Source organism: Podarcis cretensis (assembly GCF_951804945.1).
Source record: "Podarcis cretensis genome assembly, chromosome: 15".
In the NCBI taxonomy this organism is placed as follows: domain Eukaryota; kingdom Metazoa; phylum Chordata; class Lepidosauria; order Squamata; family Lacertidae; genus Podarcis; species Podarcis cretensis.
In genome coordinates, this window is record NC_137185.1 from 33027926 (window position 1) to 33050901 (window position 22976).

The 22976-nt window shown below is 43.4% G+C and overlaps 1 protein-coding gene across 4 annotated transcripts; it reads left to right on the forward strand.

Moving 5' to 3' along the window:
* Positions 1 to 104: 104 nt before the first annotated feature.
* SPA17 (sperm autoantigenic protein 17) lies at positions 105 to 12426 on the forward strand. 4 transcript variants are annotated; one of them, XM_079955292.1, is made up of 5 exons: positions 105 to 254; positions 5550 to 5735; positions 8781 to 8851; positions 9447 to 9512; positions 12120 to 12426. In XM_079955292.1, exons 2-5 carry the CDS (start codon positions 5582 to 5584, stop codon positions 12309 to 12311), a joined length of 483 nt encoding a protein of 160 aa, XP_079811418.1. In that variant the 5' UTR covers positions 105 to 254; positions 5550 to 5581; the 3' UTR covers positions 12312 to 12426. The 4 variants fall into 4 exon arrangements, with proteins under 4 accessions (XP_079811418.1, XP_079811420.1, XP_079811419.1 ...); XM_079955294.1 differs by having other exon boundaries at positions 116 to 254; positions 5556 to 5735; XM_079955293.1 differs by lacking the exon at positions 105 to 254 and adding an exon at positions 537 to 689.
* Positions 12427 to 22976: the final 10550 nt, after the last annotated feature.

A 22976-nucleotide genomic window follows, 5' to 3' on the forward strand; every position in this document is an offset into this window, starting at 1 on the left:
GGATGTTGCCGGGCTGAGGCGGCTGGGGGGGGGGGGCGTCGCGTGACGCCGCCGCCGTTTGTTGCGTAAGGCCTTCGCGAACCCCTGAGGCGGCTGCCGGCCCCCACTCCGCCCCGCAGAGTCCCAAGTCAATGGGCCCTGACTAGACGCGACAGGAGCTCTGGCTCCCCTGCTTCGGCCAAAAGGCTTGGCCTCGCCACCGCCTCCTTCTCTGGCCACGCGGCGAGCTTCCCCTTGCGTAAACGGGCAACCAGGTGAAACCCGAGAGCGGCGCTGAGGCAGTTTCAAGAAGCGGAGGCCTCGAGTGGGCGGGCTGGAGTGGGGGCGAAACTTTTGCTTGAAAGGCGGGTCCGTCGTCCAATAGGTGGGCGGCTCCGGGCATCCGAGAGGCGGGCCTTGGCTTGGAGAACGAATCCGGGGCTGCGCGAGAGCGACCGGCCGACAGATCCACTAACGGTTCGCTCTTATGTCCCTCCCCGCTTGCCGTCCCGCTTGGGGTTGCCAAGGCAACTAACAACAAACGCAGAGCTTTTCTCTAGGTTCTCTCAGGCGAATTGAGAAAAAGGGCTGAGAGGTGGGGTTTCGTTATCGCTCCCGCCGCTTCCTCTCCCGCTCCCCACAGTCAAATAGGCCGAGGTGGGATAAGACTGACAGGAGCGCGAGGAGCCACTTTGTGACGTCACCTTCAGGTGGGGCGGGTCGGGAGAGGGCGAGTGTTTCTGAGCATGGGCAGAGTGCCTCGTCCACACGAAGGGGCAGCTAACCCAGGCAGTGGGGAATAAGTGGGTCTACGGGTATTCCTAGCTGTTGCCCCGTCTGGTTTGGGACTGCTAGTCCAGTTCAGGGTGAGCCTTTAAAGTAGATTTCATAAACTCTGCGAGACTCCTTTGCGCTGAAGAAAGTGAGGGGGAAACGCACTGGATGATGATGATGATAATAATAATAATAATAATAATAATAATGATGATGATGATGATGGCAGCTGAGTTGGGGGACTGACAATAATAATAATAATTTATTTCTACCCCGCCCATCAAGGGACGCGGGTGGTGCTGTGGGTAAAACCTCAGTGCCTAGGACTTGCTGATCGTAAGGTCGGCGGTTCGAATCCCCGCGGCGGGGTGAGCTCCTGTCGTTCGGTCCCAGCTCCTGCCCACGTAGCAGTTCGAAAGCACTCCTAAGTGCAAGTAGATAAATAGGTACCGCTTTCTAGCGGGAAGGTAAATGGCATTTCCGTGTGTGGCGCTGGTGCTGGCTCACCAGCTGCAGCTTCGTCACGCTGGCCACATGACCCGGAAGTGTCTTCGGACGGTGCCGGCTCCCGGCCTCTTAAGCGAGATGAGTGCGCAACCGTAGAGTCAGACATGACTGGCCTGTACGGGCAGGGGTACCTTTACCTTTACCCCGCCCATCTGGCTGGGTTTCCCCAGCCACTCTGGGCAGCTTTCAACATAACATTAAAATCAGAATAAAACTTCCAACATAAAAAACTTCCCTAAACAGGGCTGCCTTCAGATGTCTTTTAAAAGATAGTTGTTTATTTCCTTGACATCTGGTTGCCTGGTTTCCTGTAACTGTTTCTTGCAAGGAGGAAACCAGCAGAAGACCCTTGGAGCTGGACCTCAGTGTCCGGGCTGAACGATGGAGGTGGAGATGCCCCTTCAGGTATACAGGGCCAAGGCCATTTAGGGCTTTAAAGGTCAGCACTAACACTTTGAATTGTGCTCAAAAACATACCAGGAGCCAAGGTAGGTCTTTCAGGACTGGTCTTGGTGGCCACTCCCAGTCACCAGCTGCTGCATTCTGGATTAATTGTAGTTTCCGGGTCACCTTCAAAGATAGCCCCACACAGACTGCATTGCAGTAGTCCAAGTGGGAGATAACTAGAGCATGCGCTACTCTGGCGAGACAGTGTGCAGGCAGGTAGGGTCTCAGCCAGTATGGGATTAAATTTGCTTCATGCGACATCATGTTACCTCCTTGCAAACAAATCAAGATCAAAATGAACATTCAGTGAATGAGTTTTGTGGATGTAACCAGGGATTGTTACTCTTGCATTTGAAAGCAGAGCATCTGTCTTATGTTTGTGTGTGCAGATTCCCAGTAAATGGGAGACTTAGGGCACTTCCAAACCTATTTATTGTGCATTTATTCACATTTGTTGGCATGTGATTGAATTCCACCTGAAATTAGTGACAGTCTAGAAGTGGCCCAACTCCTTCCAGAAGTGCTTTTAAAAAAAGATCATTATAAAATAATGGAATTGGAAAACAGGTCACTAATCCCTAATAATAGGTATAGCTCATTACAAGTCATCTTTTAATATATTTTTAGATTGTTGTAACCTGCTCTGGGACCTCATGGTGAAGGGAGGTTAAGAAATTAATCATAAATTAATAATATCAACCATATTGAATGGTAACATGTTAAAGATAGACAAGAATAAACCGAGTTGGGGGAATTGCTGGGGCCAAAGATGTCTGCGACATTTCTATGCTGATCTCAAAGATAGAACAATAAAGCACGGTGACCAGTAAATTGTACATTGCCCTAGAATCCTAAACAAAATGAAGGGTGCTATATAAGGGTGCTATATATGTTTTAAAATTAAAAATAATGGTCATTTTGAATTGAACCTTGAATGTAGACTTTTCTGTCTGTTGTGTCAGTAAGGGTACTAAATCCACAGTTTGCTGCTCAATCTCATGCATATTTACATAGAAATAATAGTAATTATTATTTATAACTTGTTGCCCCAGCCATGATGGGCAGCTTCCAAAACAATATAAGAAAAGCACAACAAAACATCAGACATTAAAGGTTTCCTGATAAAGGGCTGCCTTCATTTGTCTAGGGGAGGGCATTCTGCAGGGTGGGTACCACTACCCGAAAAGGCCTTCTGCCTGGTTCCCGTAGCTTCACTTCTCACAATGAGGAAGCTGCCAGGAGGCCCTCAGAACTGGACCTCAGTGTCCAGGCTAAACAATGAGGGGGAAGATGCTCCTTCAGGTATACAGGACCGAAGCTGTATACTCACTTGAGTATAAATCCCACTGAGTTCAGTGGAACTTATTCTCAAGTAAGTGTTCTCAGGACTGCAAGCAGCTACAGGCAGTAGTTATGCTACAATTTAAAATATTTTCCCAAATAAAAATTACAAATTCATGTAGGTTTTGCATTCTGATCCTTTGCAGGCAGCTCAGAATGCAGAACCCATTGAGGTCAAGGAGCCTTAAGTATAGTTTGATTGCAATCACAGTTACCGTATTAGCAGTACATTACTGTATGTTTACTGAGAAGGAAGTTTCACTGTTTTCAGTGGTGCTTATTTCCAGGTGGTTAGCATAGGATTGCAATCCTATACACACTTAATTAAGAGAAAGTCCAATTCTGCTTGTTGTGGAGTACTTAGACATGTACGTATAAGATTGCACTGTTGAAAGTGTTTGCGAATGTATGAGTTTGTTTCCTGTTTCCATATCTGAGTACTTGCGCTTCTAATTACATCCATTAGGGTAATGAGAGGTGCACAAACTCCTATTTGTAACCTTGCTCAAGCTGTGAAGGTAAACTGTGACTGTATAAAAGGCAACTGAAATTTTAGCAGAGGTTTAATATGTACTGAATAGAATGAATTAAGGCTTCTATCTCTGCTGTAACTCCTGCATTCCCTGACTTTGCTTGTTACTAAATTCATAAGTAGAACTTTACAACAAACTGTTGTCATTTAATATCCTAGAGTTTATTTCTATTGGCAGAACTGAGGAAACAGAGGTGCTCTGTTGAAGATTTGACTTTTGTATTGACTGCTTTGCTGTGCTTTAAAACATCTGTTTGAACTGCAATTAGCTAGTGGAAATATGTACTCCCAAGCTTTAAAAAGTAGGGCCCACTTAACCAAACCTTGGTGAGTTAAGTGTATGAACTTTAATCACATAAACAGATAAATTTGCATATGGGGGGATTCCTGCAGAAGATAGCATACTTTTTGTGTTTAGATGATGCATTCAAGCATAGCATATGTACAACAGTGCTTTTCTGGGGGGGATGCAGGGGTATGCATACCCCTAAACACGTTGTGAATCTAAGTTTGGCATCATTGAGGGGCAGTATTTCAATATGAGTAGGAAAATGAGGGTACCCCTAAACATTTTTTAAGAAAAAAAGCACTGTGTGCATACATCAGTAATTTTATTTGTATAATCGCCTTTCCACTGTTCAAACCATGCTCAAGGTGGCTTGCAACATGAAAAGTATACATTCTTTCATAAATTGCAACAAGATATATAATTAATAAATGAACTCTGCTTGAGGAAGGTTGCATCTCTCTTTTTAGGCTAGCTTCAACACAGACACTCACAGACCCCACTCTCTATGCTCTATCTAGACACACAAGAGTATTCAAGACACACATCAGTATTCAAGGACACATTCCAGCCAGGGGAGAAATATTTACAGATGGCGCAGCTAGGGAGGGTGTGTAGGCTGGGGACATTCTGATGGTCAGCTAGAAATTCCTGAATAACCACATCTGGCCCAGCCCTGCACTAGGGTCTGCCTACAACAGCAGCCCTCTCAGTGTCTGACCATTCACCATGAAGTCAGGAAGTCATCTGGGATTGAGGCAGGAGGTCCCTCCTCCTGCAGGAAGATCTGAGGCTGTCTTCCTAGCTGTTATGTAGTGAAGTTTCACCCTGGGCCAGCAGGGGGATACTGTATATAGTTTTCACTCAGGTCTGTAGATAGTTTTCACTCAGGTCCACGTCAGTTATTTTAGGCGGGAACTCTGGGCTGTTGTTGCTACAATGTTGACAGCCGGCTGCCTATAAAAGCAGGCCGGCTGAGCTGTTTGCAGTCAGTTCTATTCCAGCTTACAAAATAAAGAGCTACTTGGAGAAATCGCTGTGTCGTCTGCTATGTCAACCCACAACTTAACTCTAGCCTTCCTTCATGCTAGCTGCACCCCCTTTCTTGAAAAAAAGGGGAGTTATTCATGCAAAAAACATGTTAGAAGAGGAACATCTCTTGTCTTTCATTTGTGGGCATTTTGCCTTGATATGGCACTTGCCATATAAGAACCTGTATTAAAAATAATTTTAAATTACTCTCCCCCCCCCCCCCCGGCATGGCTTCTCTGGTCTCATAGTAAGAAAGAGAAGGAAGTGCAGTCTGTGGGCCTGAAAGAAAATTATTTTAAATTAAATACCTTGTCCCTGGTTAAATGAGTTCTTGTTTTGGGTTGATCAAAATGTTTTTCATCAACGGATCTCATAAATAAGGCATTGCAGCCCCAGAGTAAAGCTGCCGTTGCAGATTTCTGAATAACAGATAGCAAATTGCAGTGATGATTATTGTTATTTTGTGCTCTTTGTGTCTTAAGTATAATGTAGGCATTTGTGTTCATGCTTCATTCAGTAAATGATGCAGTGGGTGGGGAATGTATGAGTTTCATAACTTCAGTTGTAATACCTGTAACATCTGTATATATTAGACCAACAAAAATTCCGTTTTTCAGATACAAAAGTAATGCATTTCTCTTGTTAATGAAGCTGCAGGTGGGATAGAAACCTATTGAGAGACAATGTCCATTCCATTCTCCAACACCACTCAACGCATTCCTCCAGGATTTGCAAATCTGCTCGAAGGGCTTGCCAGGGAAGTCTTGAGGAGCCAGCCTGCGGATATACCAAGCTTTGCAGCCAAGTATTTTGAAACTCTTCTCATTGAAAGAGAAAGTGAGCATAAACTGAGATAATTTCACATATGTTTAACGTATACGTGCACACATTCTTCTTCCTGAGGAAAGATCCAAACCAACCTAATCCTATGCACGGTTACTCAGAAGTCCCACTGTGTTCAGTGGGACTTCCAGGTAAGTGTGTACAGCAACCTTTCTCAACTGGTACCCTCCAGATGTTTTAAACTACAGCTTCTATCACTCACAGTCTCTCAATAGTCAGGGATGATTGAAGCTGTCCATAGCATCTGGAGGGCAGATGTGAAAGTTCTACTGTTTGTGGTTGCAGCCATAAAACACTACCCAGTGCTAGCTTTACACAAACAGAGGCATTTTCTTTAGGTCATGGGAAACCTAGATTGGTGGGATGGGAAGAAGAAAATGCGCTGGAAGTCTGAGGGTGCAGAGAAGACATGTTCCTCTTTCCCTTCTTGGCCATTTGGTGTGCAAGTACAGAGTACATGGCTTGCTCTGTGAACAAGGAGCAAAGATTCCACATCTTTACACTTCTCTTTCCCAAGATAGAAGGTTTTTCACACACTGTTGCATTTTGACCCTCTACTAAAAGCAGGTGTAGGACTTTCCTGTCTACTTTATATATAGGTACTATCCAGGAAAGTGTGTTGATAGTTATAGGATTGCATCTTGAGGCAAGGAAAAAGCCCCTGATGGATTTGAAGCCCCTTTCTTCATTTGAAGCTACTTGACAGCAATCCAAGTATGATTAATTTCATGTTGTTGTGGCCTTCTCTTGATAATGTGGTACTCCTAGTTCTTTGGGAGAATTTTTATGAAGCATTTTTTTAAAAATAGCCGGCCGGAGGAAGCAGGCTTGCTGATTGACCAAGCTACAAACATGTGGTGGTGTTTTTAATTGCAGGATGACTCACAGTGAAGCTCAGAGCTATTTGGCCTCTTTTTTGTTTTTAAAATGTCTAGTAAATGACACTTTTGGAGAAGGTTTATAGCGTTATGCAAGGGAAGTTAGTGAGCAGTAAATGTTCTGGGTGCAAGAGAAAGAACCCCTTACCACCTCATATAATTAGTTTTCCTCTTCCCAGAGGCAATACTCAGTTGTGCCTCAGAGCTGCAGGTAGAAGCCTACACTTTTTTGCTTGGAATGATACCCTCCTTTCAAAATACACTGTTCTTTAGCAGACCTTCAGAATGTAATTGGCTCTATACGTGTAGATGTTGCTAGGCAGACTGACACTCAGGAGGGTTATTTTAATTTTATAGGGCATGCAGCATCAGCAGTTTCATAATGGGGTTCTGTGAGTTCTACACCTTATCCACCTGGCCCCGAAACACAAATTGTGAAGCCAGATTTTATTATGCAACTTAAGGACACCATGCAGATCTGTCTGCATAAGCAGGACAGGAAAAATATTTCCAAACATGGGGAGCCAGGCTAAGCTTCTTATGTTTGCTTTTTAAGAGTCTAAAAAGTCATGTTTAGGACAGAGATGGAGAGAGAGCATGTCACCCTCCAGTTGTTGAACTACAGTTACCATCAGTTCCAGCCTGCATGACTCACATACTGGGAACCAATGTAGGTCTTTCAGAACCGGTATTGTGTGGTCTCGGCAGCCACTCCCAGTCACCAGTCTAGTTGCCACATGAGTTGAAGATGCCATTATATATCTGTTATTGTGAATCACCCGGACTCTCCCGCCGCCCCACCTTGGTTGTGTTGACCATCCCCCTTCTTGAGTTCAGTATTTTTTTAAAGGGGCTTTCATTTCTATCCTACCTTTCCTCCAAAGAGTTCAAGGTGGTGCACCCACTTTATCCTTGCAACCTGTAATGCAGGCTAGGCTGAGAGTAGCTCTCCTAAGATGACCCAGTGAGCTTTGTAGCTGGGTGGATATTTGAACTGATATCTCCTTGGTCTGAGGCCATGAAATATAACCTTGTGAGCATTTGTTTTGTTGTTTATGTTTTTAAAAATATTTTGCTGTCTCAAGGGAAACTGTTGAACTGTATGAACGCCTTAAGCCTGTTTGTGTATTCCAGCCCAAAAGCAGGCTATGCATCTAAAAAGGAAGAGTTTGGGTCACAGGACACTGAGATTGTTTCCCACCTGTGACTAATGTACCTGTGGATGTTGTCTGCTTAGGATGGGTGATGATGAACAGAGTGGAATAAGCAGTTGTACGCAAGATGGGGCTGGTCCTCCAAAGCAGTACAAATGAAGTAGCAGCTCTCAGTTTGTGGGACCTGAAGTAGTTGCTGAAAACAGATATAGGCAGCAATACTATTGATACTTTCTTGGGAGTAAATGTTTATTTCTCAGGAGACGTGCATAGGATTGCAATGTACTAACTCCTTTTTGTACCATCTGTTACTTAAAACGGTATGAGTAGCCAGTATAGTCACTTCTCATTTTGCCACCCAACTGTCCTTGATTACCATTCTACTTCCCACCTACTCATGCAAAATTGGATACCTTAACTCAGTAAGATTGGGCAAATGTTTCATGACGTGTATCATTCCAGCTCTTACTCTACATTTCTTTCATTATCAGACCCTTTTTCCCTGTCGAAAACAAGATGTTTTAAAGCATTGTTTTGCCCATTCACTCATTTACTATAACCCATCATACTTGGTTGTTTCTGCTCTTTTTTGGGAAGGAAATACATGTGTTCTGACTTACAATCCTGACTCAACTCCATAGAGAATCTTGCAGTTGCTTCCCCCTTTGTCTTGCACTTGGCTGTATATAAGTACACAGGTGTAAGTATAAATAGTTAAGAGATTTTTAAAAGAAAAATAATCCTACAATCCCTAAAGCTGAAAGTGCATAACTAGACCAAGACATGTTACTTGATACCTGCATTTCATTGCAGCTGCTACTCTAAATACTTGAATGGGTAGCTTATTTTGGGTTTGTCCCCAAGCAAACTGTACTTAGATTAGACACACAAGAACAATAGATCCAAGTTAGCTATGCCTATTTAATTTTAGTGACCAGCATTGGATATGACCCTTATTTTATATAAAATAATTCAGTGTTTATTTTCTTTTACAAAACTCTGTTTAGAAAGTGGTTATGATCCATGTGAATGGGGAGCAAAAATAGACGACCGATACTACAATAACCATGCCTTCAATGTAAGTCTTATTTTATGGTGGGCATATTGGGGGGACGGGATGGGATGGGACTAACAGGCCAGAAGGTGTGGGCAGAGACAGCTTAGTAGCATAGGAAGCACTGTGGTGCTTTGGAAGGGCAGGTTAAACATCTGCCTCCGCCCCCAAATTGCTATGCCTGAACTGAATCAAAAGCTCAGAAATAATTCTAGGTGCTCATTTAACACTTGAATGTGTCAATTGTGTAACAGTACTATGGAAGGTGGTAGAAAAAACAAATGTGTTTGTTGATTTGGTCACAGAGGCTATCAAGGCACATAGTCCACCCCTTCCTAGACTGTGGGTGAGGAACTTGTGACCTTACAAATGGTGACACACTTCAGTTCCCATCAATCCTGACTCACATTGGTTGTGGAAATGGAGTCCGACAGCATCTGGAAAGCTACAAGTTCCCTGATCTAGAGAAAACCACACACCCAAATGATTGTGAGCAACTCCCTGACCCTTCTCATCCTACACCTTGATTGGGTTTGAACTGAGTATCATCACCTGTACCACCGGACCCTGGTGCTCTTCTTGCAAGCAAGTGCATTGAAAATAGCCTTTGTTTTTGCAGGAACTTGCACCACCAGGAGGTGGTGATAAAGCAGAGGAGAAGAAGGAAGGATCTGAGGCACAGCCAGTAAGCAATCTTCAATGAGTTCACTGTACTTTTCTTGAACCTGAAGACCATTCTCAGCCCTTTGCTACATAGCTAAATCACTACTGACCTTGCCATGCCCAAAAGCTGCCGTGAGGCAGTATAGAATCAGTGAGGCCAGACTAATCTTTGCATAGAATGCAGCAATAGTCAGTTTGTCAAGATCTTTTCACTTTTCTAAATAATTTCCATTGCTTTTTATAGAGGGAGGCATTCAACTAAAACAGCCCATCATCTTCCCACCATGTGCACTCTGTGCCTTCCAGAGGGTTAGGGGAACCCCAAGAACAGATTGGGGAGGGGGGAGAATCTGTTGCACAAACGGAAATCCTTCTGAACACAGGACTGTGACTTACCAACTTAGCTCTACTTTGGATACAACCCAGAGACTCTCATCGGTAGCAATCTATGGAGTCTCTTCTTCCCTGCATGGATTCCAGTTTCAAATCCCTAGTTGCTGGTGCACTGAAAAAAATCCTTCACTTGAAGTTAAATGCATGGCGGGTGGGGTGGGGGTGGGGGAGAGAAATTAGCCTAGTCACATAAGTGAGAGCAGTTAACACATCTCTAAATCTGCTTTGGATAAAGTGGCAGACAGTGGCAATGTGGTGTGGGAAAAATTAAACAGAAAATTTTCCAATAGAAAGTTTCCCCATTTCATAAATTAATTAGTAACTATGAATGGATGCCAGTTGCAAATGCAATATTAGGTAAGCTTGATGGTGTCAGGTCCTTAGTTTTAAATACAGGTAGAATAAACATTGCGAATTAGCTCTCTCTCCCATGTAAGTAGTGGGGTAGGGCAGAGGAGGTAGGGGTGGGCAGTTGTCTCACTCAAATCAAGTAAAGAAATAAAAATACTTAACTAACTGACCAATTGCAGATAACTCGGTTCTGCCCCCCTAACATAAAGCCTGCCCCCCCCAAATAAATCCTGGCTACGCCCATGCCCTCTCCAAGGCATCAGGATATTTTCCTAAGCAAATTGCCCTGATCTGTATAGAAATCTTCTGGAAATTAACATCATGGGCAGCTAGCCCTATTTCGGGCATAGGCAAACTCTGGCCCTCCAGATGTTTGGGACTACAATTCCCATCATCCCTAGCTAACAGGACTAGTGGTCGGGGATGATGGGAATTGTAGTCCCAAACATCTGGAGGGCCAGAGTTTGCCTATGCCTGCCCTATTTCTAACATTTCCCCAAGACACCTGGATGTTTGAGTTGGATCTCTGAACCTGCAATCAAACGGAGCAGCTCATCACTGAGAGCTTATGTTACACCTTTGTTCAACAAGTTCCATCAGGGAAAATGTAGGCACAGCCCAACCAAGTGTTTAAAGTCCCATTGCTTTCTATGAAAAAGGCTTGCAGTGTGAGCAACACCATAGGACTAAGGTGAAACTGTCATGCTCCCTTGTTATTTCTGCTGTTGCTAGAAGGTGTGATGTTAATTTAATCTTGTTATATTTATACTCTTATTATTGAAATACTGCTTTTTGCATGCAGTTATAATTGCTATTGTGTTGCTTTATGATGTTACTATGAAATTGTTCTTGCAGTGTTGATTTTGAGGTGTAGTACTCTTTTCTTTGTTGTAAACCACATTAAGCATGCTTCTTTTTGTGGAAATGCAGCAACAAATAGGATGATGATTAGGGCTGGGTGATATCTAGTTTTCAACATCGTGATATACTGCCCGATAAACATATCGCCTGCTATACCACTGTATCACAATATCTGAAATAAGGTTGGAGCTATGTAGAGGCACTGACTGGCTTAATGGTTTTCTTCGCATCTTACTTTTTTGCATAACACACACACAACATGATTCGCAATATATTGGTAGGTCAGAAATTATGAAACCGGTATCATGATGTGGACTTAAAGCCAGTTTGGGACAATATATTGGTATATTGCCCAGCCCTGATGATGATGATATCCATATTTAGTCAGAAGGAAGCCCTGCTGTGTTTGTGGGGATTATTTCCAGGTAGGTGTGCAGATATTTGCAGGCTTAAGCTTCTGTTCTATTCACCCATTGAAATCACTGGGATTTGAAACTTCTTAACTATGGATGAAGTGTACCCTCTGTATTTTGTAACGTTTGAATGACATTGAAGCCTTTGTCCATTGCAGGCAAACAGATTAGGCAACTGCAGCCTATGGCATTGCTCCCCCTCTCTTCTGGTAGGGGATTTTTTCTTCTTGCATCCCAAGGATGAACAGTTGGTAATATCTAAATTCTGAGTGCTAAATTCTCACATTTTTAGCAGACAAAACTTCCTTTGAAAAACGATGGAAAGTTGCCCAAGTGACATACAGAACATCTAGCACTAAAAATAGTCCTGTGAATATATTGTGGAAAGTACATATTTAAAAAATGACAAAACAAGTTGCATTTTGTTTTCCCACCCACCCTAGGACTCATAAACCACCTTCCAAAAAGCCTTTGGAATAATGGAGGTTTGAGTTACTTTTAAAGCTCTTGCTCTCTTTTTCAAAGAGAGAGCTATATATCTCTTCAAACCCCTCAGCTGGTTAAAGGCAAAGCTTAGACATGTACATTTGTTTTTCTTTTCCATTGTAAAGGAGGGAGGAGTGGAGAAACCACCAGCAGCTATGAGTCTTATGAGCCTAACTGAAGAAGAGGCTGCTACAAAAATTCAAGCCACATACAGGGGATACAGATCAAGGAGGAACACAAAATCCACAAAAGAAGAATTGGAAGAAGTGAGGGAGGAGGAGAAGCCAAGTGAACCTGAAAAGAAAGAGCCCCAGTAATGCTACACAGCAACCTGCCAGCAGTCAAGTTTAGAAGTGGCGTAAGGCAAAGCCCCTGGGTCTGCTTTAGGAGCATGTGTCACGTTTATGAAATAAACAATAACCTTCAAAAATGCACCTTGTCATTCTTGGTGCTCATTAGCAGAACAGCAGCCTGAATCTGTTTTAAGGCACAAATAGCGAGTCTCCTACTACTTCATCATCCTTTTGGCTACATTGAGGAGCAAAAGGAGGTATATGACTCTTTATGGCTCTTTTAGTATTTCATTTGCTAAGTTGTTGTGGTTCTATGGATGTAAAGTGCAAAGCACTTTCATGAACGTTGTAACCTGTACAATCAGACCTTACATAACCTTTTGTGGTTGTGCCAGTCTTGGTGCCTCAGGTGGCTGGGCGGGGAATCTTTACTTTGGGTTGGAGATTTTTATATATATATAGTAAGCCCACAACTTGTATGGGGGTTACATTCCAGGGATTGTGCCTAAAGCCAAAATTGTGTATAGTCAAAACCCTTGGGGTTCAATGGCAAGCAGGATTGCCAAAGTCATTTCCCCCATAATTCTGCCCCCTTTGCACCTCCTTTTAATTTTTTATTTTTTTCCATGCTCCTAAAGCTGAATGCACACAAGTGAAATGTATTTAAACATGTTTGCCAGTTTTGACCCATGTCTAATTTTTCTTTGAATCTGAATCATGAACAACACAGACCAAAAAATATCATGGATTTTGGTAAGTACCTACTTTAACTTTACATCCAATGGTATCGATTTTCAGTTTTAACACCAATACTGATTTTCAATTTTAACATGGGTCCTTTCATCCCTAGAACCAGGGGGTGGTTAAAGTTTTAAGTATACATACGTATTAGCCACAGCAGTCGAAGGAAAGAGAGGGTCATCCACTCTTTAAGCTTAAAGAGAAATACATATATCTTATTTCTGTTTCTCAGTTAATATCCTGGGCTCTTGACTTTTAGTTCACCAGTCTTAGAATCATAGATCATAAAAGTTGGAGCCCCCCCCCCCCGGAGGGTTATAGTCCAACCCTCTGCCATGCAGGAATCTCAACAGCCGTCCAACTTCTACTTAAAAACCTCCAAGAATTGAGAGTGCACCATCTCTCATGGGAGTCTGTTCAATTGTTGAACAGCTCTTATTGTCAGAAAGTTCTTCCTGATATTTAATCAGAATCTCTTTTCTTATAACTTGAATCCATTGGTTTGGGTCCTGGTCTCTGAAGCAGGAGAAAACAAGCTTTCTCCATCCTACATGTGACAGCCTTTTAGATATTTGAAAATGGCTATTGTTTCTCCTCTCAGTCTCATCTTTTCCAGGCTAAACATATCCAACTCCTTCATAAGGCCTTGTTTCTTATAAGGCCTGGTTTCCAGACCCTTTTATTATCTCGACTGCCCTTCTCTGAACACCTAAACATTTTGTGAATCTTTGTACTTTTGTCCATTTACTGTATTTATTTTCCCCGATTTGAACTATAAAATGGTGATTTTCTTGAGTCAAAATTAGAGTACCCCTAAATATTTTTTAAAGAAAAAAAGCACTGAGTAAATGTGTGTTTAAGATTGTAGCTTCAGCCTGATTCACAAGGCCAGTACATATGTGAGGAAATATTTCTGAAAGGTGAGATACAAATTTCTTAACTAACTAAAAGAATGTATATATTGAGAGAGCACACTATACCCTTGGTAAGGTTCTAGTAAAAGCCACACTGCTGAAGAACAAACAAAAAGCTGTTACTATCTTAATGCAGACAGAAATGCTCCATTTCCATCAGAGAGTGATTGCCAAGGAAGACAAGACGAGAAACACATGGTTGCATTTCCATCTTACTGATACATATTTTAAATAGCAGTTGTTGGGGAGAGGGGTTATGCATTAGGGACTGTGGCATGGGATTAACCCTCCTCCCTGGAGATGCTATTTGCCCTGGGAGGAAAAACCTGTGGACTACCATGCACCCTAAGTTTTCATTGCATGCTTGCCCTGTTTATTAAAAATGCTTTTATTTTTGCCTTGTACTTCTTTTGAGACTAGCCAGCTGCTGTTGATTCCTGTATGCAGTGTATAAGCTTGTTCTCTCTTAGTTCCTTTTCTATATCTAAAAATCTGTAATCAAGCTATTTTGATATTTTTGTGTCAGAACATACTCCCAGATAAAAGATGGAAAATGTAAACGCTTTGGCTACCTTGTTAGTGCAGTTAAGGAGTGTTCCTTGTTAGAAGCTAGAGGAATACAACACAGTATTTTCACACCAGTAATTACTGGTGTCACAGGTATTAATGTTGCAATATTGTTAGTAAAACAACAACCACTAGATGACCCTAAGCGTCCTTCCAACTCTATGATTCTGTTATTCTAGTTGGGTAAGACAGCAACACTTCCCTTGCAGTCAACATAACGCTGTTGTTTTGGTGTACTATGAAAAAACGTGGGGCATTCTATGAATTCTATGGAGTTCACATTGTGCAATACAGTAAAATACTGCATCAGAAATAAAAGAAGCAATGCAAATAAAAATTATACGACACCTAGTTCCGTGAATTATAGCTGCTACAACAGACAAAGAGAAGAATAAAAGCCCTCAACATTTTTCACGTAGTTCATGGGAAGGGGCAGATTTTTGGAACCATTGTTCTAGAGAGTATCTTTCTAATTCCTGGGCATGGGGGAGAGAAGATATGCTTCAGTCATCAAAACCTTGTGGAACGTTGTTCTAGACTGGGGATGAGGAACCTGCAGCCCTCCAGCTGTTGTTGCACTACAACTCCCATCATCCCAAACCTTTGACCATGCTGGCTGGGGCTCATGGCAGTCCAACAACATCTGGAGGGCCACAAGTCCTCCAATCTAGTTCTAAATTTTTGTGTGTGAGATTGTATCTTATAAAAAAAAATAGTTATGTTAGGACACAACCTGCCAAAACAAAAGCGGGGGGTTGTCATTTTTTCTTTGATCAAACACTTCCCTTTCCACTCCTCCTCAACAATATGTCTAAACCAATGATTGAAGAACAAAAGAGTTCCTTGCCTCCTTTGTGTGCTCGTGGGGTGGAAGATTAGCTCATCAGGAATCTTGTTTAATGCAAACTTAATAAATTGTCGCCAATAATTGGATATATCCCCAAGGTCTCTGCAATTATTACATGTGATCATCTGAGAGTTCTTACTCATAGCTCTGTGAAGGGTGTATTTTTAATTTTTTTTTTTAGGGTAAGAACATTTGTGCTGCCCTGCTCCCATGTCTCTTAAGGAGAGGGAAAAGTGATCTACGCGTGCTTCTCTCTAGATGATACTTAACGGTTCTAATTTTAGTTTCCCAGCATCTCAGGAGGCTGTCACAACTCCCTTCGTGAGGGAGGAATGTGGCATCTGCTATTATCGCAAGCGTCATGAATATGCAATAGCGAAAAGGAGAATAAAGTGCTATCGTGAGGAGGTCAGAGTAAAAACTCTTGGGCATGTGTCAAGCTGATTTCTTCTAAGCTGGTAACATCCACTGTGTTCCAAATGGATGAAGGGCAAAGGATTTCAGATACAGGTTTTCCTCTGTGGTATGAAGTAAAGGGAAAATTCATCAGATAACCTCTCTAAACTTCTCCCTGAGGAATAGCCATGTTGATCTCGCACTACGGCAAATGTCCTTAAAGCAGGAGTGGGGAACCTCTGACATCTGATTAGGCTTTTCAGGCATCTCCCCCATTTGGCTGACCAGGCCATTTTGGCCAAGGCACACCCCGCTTTACACCTGGTGCCCTTTATGATGTAGGGTGTGGCACAGGTAAAGACTGTAGGGCCAAAAACAGATTTGCAGGCACAGCTGATCAGCCACTGGCGGAGGAACAGGGGTGTGGGGAGAGTGCACCACCCCCAGTGGCACTATCCTGGTGGGGTGCCATTGTGGCTCCCCGCCCCCGTGCACTGGGTGCCACGCCCCTGCGGGCAGCGTGCCACGCCCCCGGGACACGCATCAGCCATGCCCCCGCCTGCTTTCCGCCTCACCGCCAGAGCTTAAAGCTCCGTCACTGCGATCAACTGAGGGCAGGTGTTCAAGAAGTGGGTAGTTCTGCTCACCTGTCAAGAGTTCACCTGTGAGGGAGGGGAAGATAGGTTCCGCACACCTGTCTTTAAAGGCTGAACCTTTAAAGGCTGAGCTTTTATGAACTACAATGCACTTAGCAGATTTTTTTTTTAAGGATTACATTGAGTTTTGGTTACACAAATTTGTGAAGTCTTTAAAGAGCCCCAACACATTTAGGGGATGAAATTTGTCCGGGGACTTATTCGCAAATCCAGGGACTGTCCCCAGAAAATGGGGATGTCTGGTAACCCTACTATAGCCATCCGGCTTCCAACACCCTGGTCAACTCCAACTAGTGTATCTAATGGTGAGGGAAGACGGGAGAAGCAGTGCAAAACCATATGGAGAGCCAAAGGTTCCCCACTAAGTCCTTTTTTGTGACAGTACTCCCTGGTGTAGAGTTGCACCCCTTTTTCTGATGGCCGTGGCACCCACAGCATTTTTATCAAGCCATGCATATTTCATACCAGAAACCTCCATAGGCATCTGGACTCAAGTGGCATATGAAAGACTCCCAACATAATAAACGGAAACGATAGTATCGTAATAATCATTTTTAAAACAAGAATTCCTCGCTTGCTGCACTTGTTGAATAAGTTTGCACATGATCATAATCGCCCAAGGTTTATTAATCCTTTGCTATGCAGATGGTTGCTTTGGAGACTTCCAATTACGTGCTATACACACACACACACGCACACACACACACACACACACATACACAGGCACACCATTTCACTATATATGATTGCTTAAGAAGGTCATTATGCAGAGAGCCATGGCCAACAGGTTCAAAATGCTGAAGGGACATAACTTTGAACATTATCTCTGGTCTAATGTGGATAAATTCCTGGCAGTAATCGGCATTTGTGTTCCCAGGTCCCTCTGTACTGTTGTACATCCCCATAAAAGACGAAAGTAAGAACAGATCTGACCACACCCCTTCCAACAAAACTATTATGGGGTTATGGCAGGTGTGGGGCACCTTTGGGCCTCCATAGGTTACTGAACTACAACTCCCAAAAGCTCTGGGCATTGGCCTTGCTTGCTTGAGTTGTAGTTCAGCATCTTCTGGAGGGCCAAAAGTTCCCGGCACCTAGGTTATAGGCGCAGTCATGATGAGCTCTTGCACTTCAAAATTTACTTCTAACATTTTAAGAAAGCCTGACCTGAGCTGCAAAATTGCTAGGGGTGCAAAATTTTGGGACCCGGTGCCTCTCCAACACAGCTCTGTGCTTCCATCTCTGGGCTCTGTTGAAAACGGCTTCTCTGGGAAATGATCTATAATGAAATGAAAAAGGTACTTAAACATACCTTTCTGAAGAAACCAGAGGCCTTTCTCCTGGGCATGATCGGCCAGTTGGTGCCAAAGAAGGACAGAACATTTTTTATGTATGCAACAACAGCAGCAAGGATACTTATTGCAAAATATTGGAAGACACAAGATTTACCCACTCTGGAAGAATGGCAGATGAAGATGATCGACTATATGGGACTGGCAGAAATGACTGGCAGAATTCGTGACCAGGGAAAAGAGTCGGCGGAAGAAGATTGGAAGAAGTTTAAAGACTATTTGCGGAAATATTGTAAAATTAACTAATGTTAGGATGATGTTGGAAAGAAATTAAATGGTTTCCAGTTGAAAGGCTAAGAGATAGGGAAAATAAGGTTTTGAAATAAGTAACAGAATTAATGATGGGGATTTGCTGAACAAATAATTTGAATTGGAATATAAGAAGGGGAGGTGTGAGGAGGTCGGGAAAGTAAGGTAAAAGAAAATAAGTGAACGGAAATTGTACGTGTTTTTAAATTGTTTTTTATTTCTGTACTTTTAAACTTTTGTATTTTTTTTTATTTTTGTTCTTTCTTTTCTTTTTGTACTATTTTTGAAAACTTTAATAAATATCAGAAGAAAAAAAAAATGAAAACGGCTTCTCTAAGCGAACCAGGAAGTGACCTCTGCAGACAATGGAATGCCTCTTCTTTTCTTATCTCTGTGACTGTGATCTGGGTGATGCAGACGCTGTTAGGCAGTTGAATGCGCATGCATATTCCGTTCGTTTCCCTCCCCCCCCCCCCGCATGGCCCAGGGCACTGGCAACCCACGCTATGCCACTAGGAACAGGTATTCCATAGAATAGTGGTTCCTAAACTGTGGCCTGCCTACTGTGGGGCTCCCTTCCTTCTGCCCTATGTCAAAGTGGGCAACATCTGCTGCTGGGAAAGATTTGTCCTGCCTCTGGCTCCACCCATCACTAATGTGCAGCTCCTGGAAGATTTCCCATGAGGGGACGCAGCCCTTCAATTGAAAAAAATAATGTTTCCCACCCCTTCCTTAGCGGGTATTCCAAATGATGACAGGACATAGAGAAAGCAGCATACAAGTATCTCTGAGGTGCTCTGAGGCAACGCTTGGCAACATAATGCCTCCAGAGAAGTTGCTGGACTACAACTCCCATCACACCCACTGTTAGCCATGGTGGGAGTTAAGAACCTAAGAAGATCCTTGCTGGTTCAGACCAGCATACAGTGGTACCTTGCAAGACGAATGCCTCGAAAGACGAAAAACTCGCAAAATGAAAGAGTTTTTCGTTTTTTGAGCTGCTTCGCAAGACGGATTTCCCTATGGGCTTGCTTTGCAAGACGAAAACGTTTTGCAAGTTTGTTTCCTTTGTCTTGCAAGTTTGTTTCCTTTTTCTTAAAACCGTGCATTCACTTCGAGGAGCAACTCATAGCACGTGGTGTGGTAGCCTTTTTTGAGGTTTTTGAAGACTTGGGTGATTTTTGAAGCTTTTCCAAAGTCCGTGCTTCGCAAGACGAAAAAATTGCAAGACGAAAAAACTCGCGGAACGAATTAATTTCGTCTTGCGAGGCACCACTGTATCAGGTGGGACATTTTAAGGGCACCCAGTTTATCTGCAATTAGCTTGTCCCTCTCCAGTCAGCAAATCCAAACCAAGAAAGACTTGTGGTTCTCTGGCAAGGAAAGAAAGCTGGAATCAAGTTAATAGCAGATTTGAAATGGTTTGGATTAGGGGAACGAAAAGGTACCGGTAGGATTTTTCTTTCTCCCTCAGCTCAGTGGGAAACCATCAAATCATGTAATCGTGATGAGTAATAAGGAAATGCATACTTTGGAACAAGCTTAACATTCAACTGTCCTTCGCTTCTGACAAAAGTGGCTTCAGTATTTGGAGGGTGGGGCAATATGTCCTGGAAATTTAACGAAGGGTGCCTCCAGATTGTCACTTCTTTGTGGGACGGATTCAAGCACATACCAGGGATTTTTAGGATTGTGCAGTGAAGGTGGGTCAAAGAAAAGTGACCGTGAAATGCATTTAAATGTGTGGAATGAAAAATGGTTAACAGGAAGACATATAAACAGCCCCAATCAGAATGAATGCTCATTGTCATATAACCTCCCCGCAAACAAATCAGAATGACTGCTCAATAAGGAGTAGATATAATTGAACCTCTGCATAGGTTTTGTGCAAGGGAATTACGATAAATGCTCAATAAGTATATTGTCTAGAGCAGGGGTTGTCAACCTTTTTATACCTACCACCCACTAATGCATCTTTCTTGATGGTAAAATTTCCTTACCGCCCACCGGTGTTCAATAGAAGGAGGATTCAGCTTCTGCCATAGAACCTCCTACTGCCCACCTAGAATCCTGAAATGCCTGCTTGTGGGCTAGAGTGACCAGGCTGACAACACCTGGTCTAGAGGAACCCTTAGGGCTGCAATGCTATATGCACCCTAGCTTTGAAGTAAGGGCGCTGGAGAATTCTGACAAAAACTGCAAACAGGAGTAGAAAATGCTGATGTTTGCTTATTTATCCCATGTCCAGAATGGAAATCAATCCAGTGAATGTGATCAGTATTCCCTGCCGTTGTTGCTTTCAGTCTGCAAACAATATGGGATGATTACGTTTCCTCCCTGCGTCCCAATGTGCACGGTTTCCTTTGCATTGAAATGAATGGGGTAGAATAATGTAATGACAACCAGACAGGCTGAGTAGTAGGGGGCCAGGGGGCCAGCCCCCCAAAAAAAGTTCAGTGGCAGCCATGCACACTTGTACAGTGCAAGCACACCCCACTGCATGTTGACGTCATGCGAACACACTGGGGTGTGTCTGCATGCATGCCATGGTGACGTTGCATAGCCCCGGGGCCCCTCAATCATGAGGCCAAGGTGGCACACGGGATGACAATTTGCATTCGTAATTTTGTGACAAGAGACAGTGAGACGAATATCACAGTTGTTGGTCGAAGACGGAATGCAGTGGAACAGAAACAGTGCTGCGTGCGATGAATACAGGGCAGAATGTGTATTGGGCTCCCAGTTGGGCTCCCTACCTCCCTACCCTACAATGGGCATCAGCTACAATGGCTGGCTGTTGAATCTTATTTCAGCATTGACCATTAAATCTTACTCCTCCACTGACCCTGAGGACAGTCGGCTGGTTTAACAGAGTCTGAGTGGCACACATTGGAGGTCCTCAAATACCTCACTGCCACTCCCTGACCTCAGCATCTTCAAACTGAAGCAGCCGCCCCACTGATCCACGCTACCTCTCACCATCTATGACCAAGCTCACTTTTGCGGCACAACCTCCTCCTTCCAGAAGATTTGTAACGCCAGCAGTTCTGTTTTCTCTGTGGTGGTTTTCTGAGTGGAACGAACAACATGTTAAGTTATCCTTACTTCAAAGCTGTAATTGGTACTAAGGGGGATTAAAAAACCTCGGATCGATTCAAAACTTGGAAGATCAAACAAGAATACCGCTAAGGGGTTTGAAAACCACCACTGCCTTGAAGATTAGCTTTGGGTGAGTCAGCCTGTGTGGATCAAGAAACAAACATATCTTCCATCACTAGACTTGTGACTCCTTCTGCATTGCCAATCCACACAAGGTGCTTACATCAAATGGGTCCATTTTGTGAGTTTTCCAGATACATCCCAATGCTGAGTGTTTTTTCTTTCTTTGCAACATCCACATGATATTGTTCGCATCAAAATGCCTGCCGGTATTTCTGCCCTCCATATTAATAAGTTTAAAAAAACAACTTGTTGCCAACAACCCATAGGTGATATTTCAACAACTCATGTTATCTGTTCGCTGAAGTATGTTGTTGTTTAGTCATTTAGTCGTGTCCAACTCTTCGTGACCCCGTGGACCAGAGCACGCCAGGCACTCCTGTCTTCCACTTGGTCAAACTCATGCTGGTAGCTTCGAGAACACTGTCCGTCCATCTTGTCCTCTGTTGTCTCCTTCTCCTTGTGCCCTCCATCTTTCCCAACATCAGGGTCTTTTCCAGGGAGTCTTCTCTTCTCATGAGGTGGCCAAAGTATTGGAGCCTCAGCTTCAGGATCTGTCCTTCCAGTTAGCACTCAGGGCTGATTTCCTTAAGAATGGATAGGTTTGATCTTCTTGCAGTCCACGGGACTCTCAAGAGTCTTCTCCAGCACCATCATTCAAAAGCATCAATTCTTTGGCGATCAGCCTTCTTTATGGTCCAGCTCTCACTTCCATACATCACTACTGGGAAAACCATAGTTTTAACTATATGGACCTTTGTTGGCAAGGTGATGTCTCTGCTTTTTAAGATGCTGTCTAGGTTTGTCATTGCTGAAGTATATTTAGCATTTATCTGAACAGGAACTGGGAAGGGTCACAGCTCTGTGGTAAAACATCTCCTTGGCATGCCAAAGGTCCCCTTTCAATCTCCAGCATCTCCCGGTAAGTTGGGGTGAGAACTGCACCTGACTTGTTGGAGAGCCACTGCTATTCACTGTGTAGGAAATACTGAGCTAGATGGACTAATGGACTGACTAGTATAAGTCAGCTCCCCATGATCCTATCCTAGTTCCATTTGATGCTCTAATGTAGGGTTGCCATACGTCCAGATTTTCCTGGACATGTCTGGAATTCCAATGACGGAATCAGTGTTTGGGGGGAATTTCGGGAAATAGTCAAAATGTCTTGGGTTTCGAAACTTTCCCCCAAAAGCTAAACAACAACTTTTTGTGTCCGGATTTTTTACTTCTTGAAATATGGCGACCCTAATTTAATGGGAAACAGGAAGCAGGATAAAAGGTAATGGATCCCTGGATGGTTAAGTCCATTCAAAGGCGACTATGGGGTGCGGTGCTCATCTCGCTTTCAGGCCGAGGGAGCCGGCGTTTGTCCACAGACAACTTTGCGGGTCATGTGGCCAGCATGATTAAACCGTTTCTGGTGCAACGGGACACCATGACGGAAACCAGAGCACATGAAAATGTCGTTTACCTTCCCGCTGCAGTGGTACCTATTTATCTACTTGCGCTGGCATGCTTTCGAATTGCTAGGTTGGCAGGAGCTGGGACAAAGCAATGGGAGCTCACTCCATTGCGCGGATTCAAACCATTGACCTTCTGATTGGCAAGCCCAAGATGCTCAGTGGTTTAGACCACAGCGCCACCGATGTCCTGAGGGTAAAAGGAAAAATCCAGCAGTGAGATAGTCTGGATAGCAGCAAATCCAGGATGGGTCCAGAAAGCGACTGAGATACCTTCTGGTTAAGATC

Coding starts and splice junctions, on each gene's coding strand:
- SPA17 (XM_079955292.1), top strand. CDS start 5,582: ATGTCCATTCCATTCTCCAACACCACTCAACGCATTCCTCCAGGATTT. Junction 5,736..8,780: donor TCTTCTCATTGAAAGAGAAA/GTGAGCATAAAC, acceptor AACTCTGTTTAG/AAAGTGGTTATGATCCATGT. Junction 8,852..9,446: donor ACAATAACCATGCCTTCAAT/GTAAGTCTTATT, acceptor TTGTTTTTGCAG/GAACTTGCACCACCAGGAGG.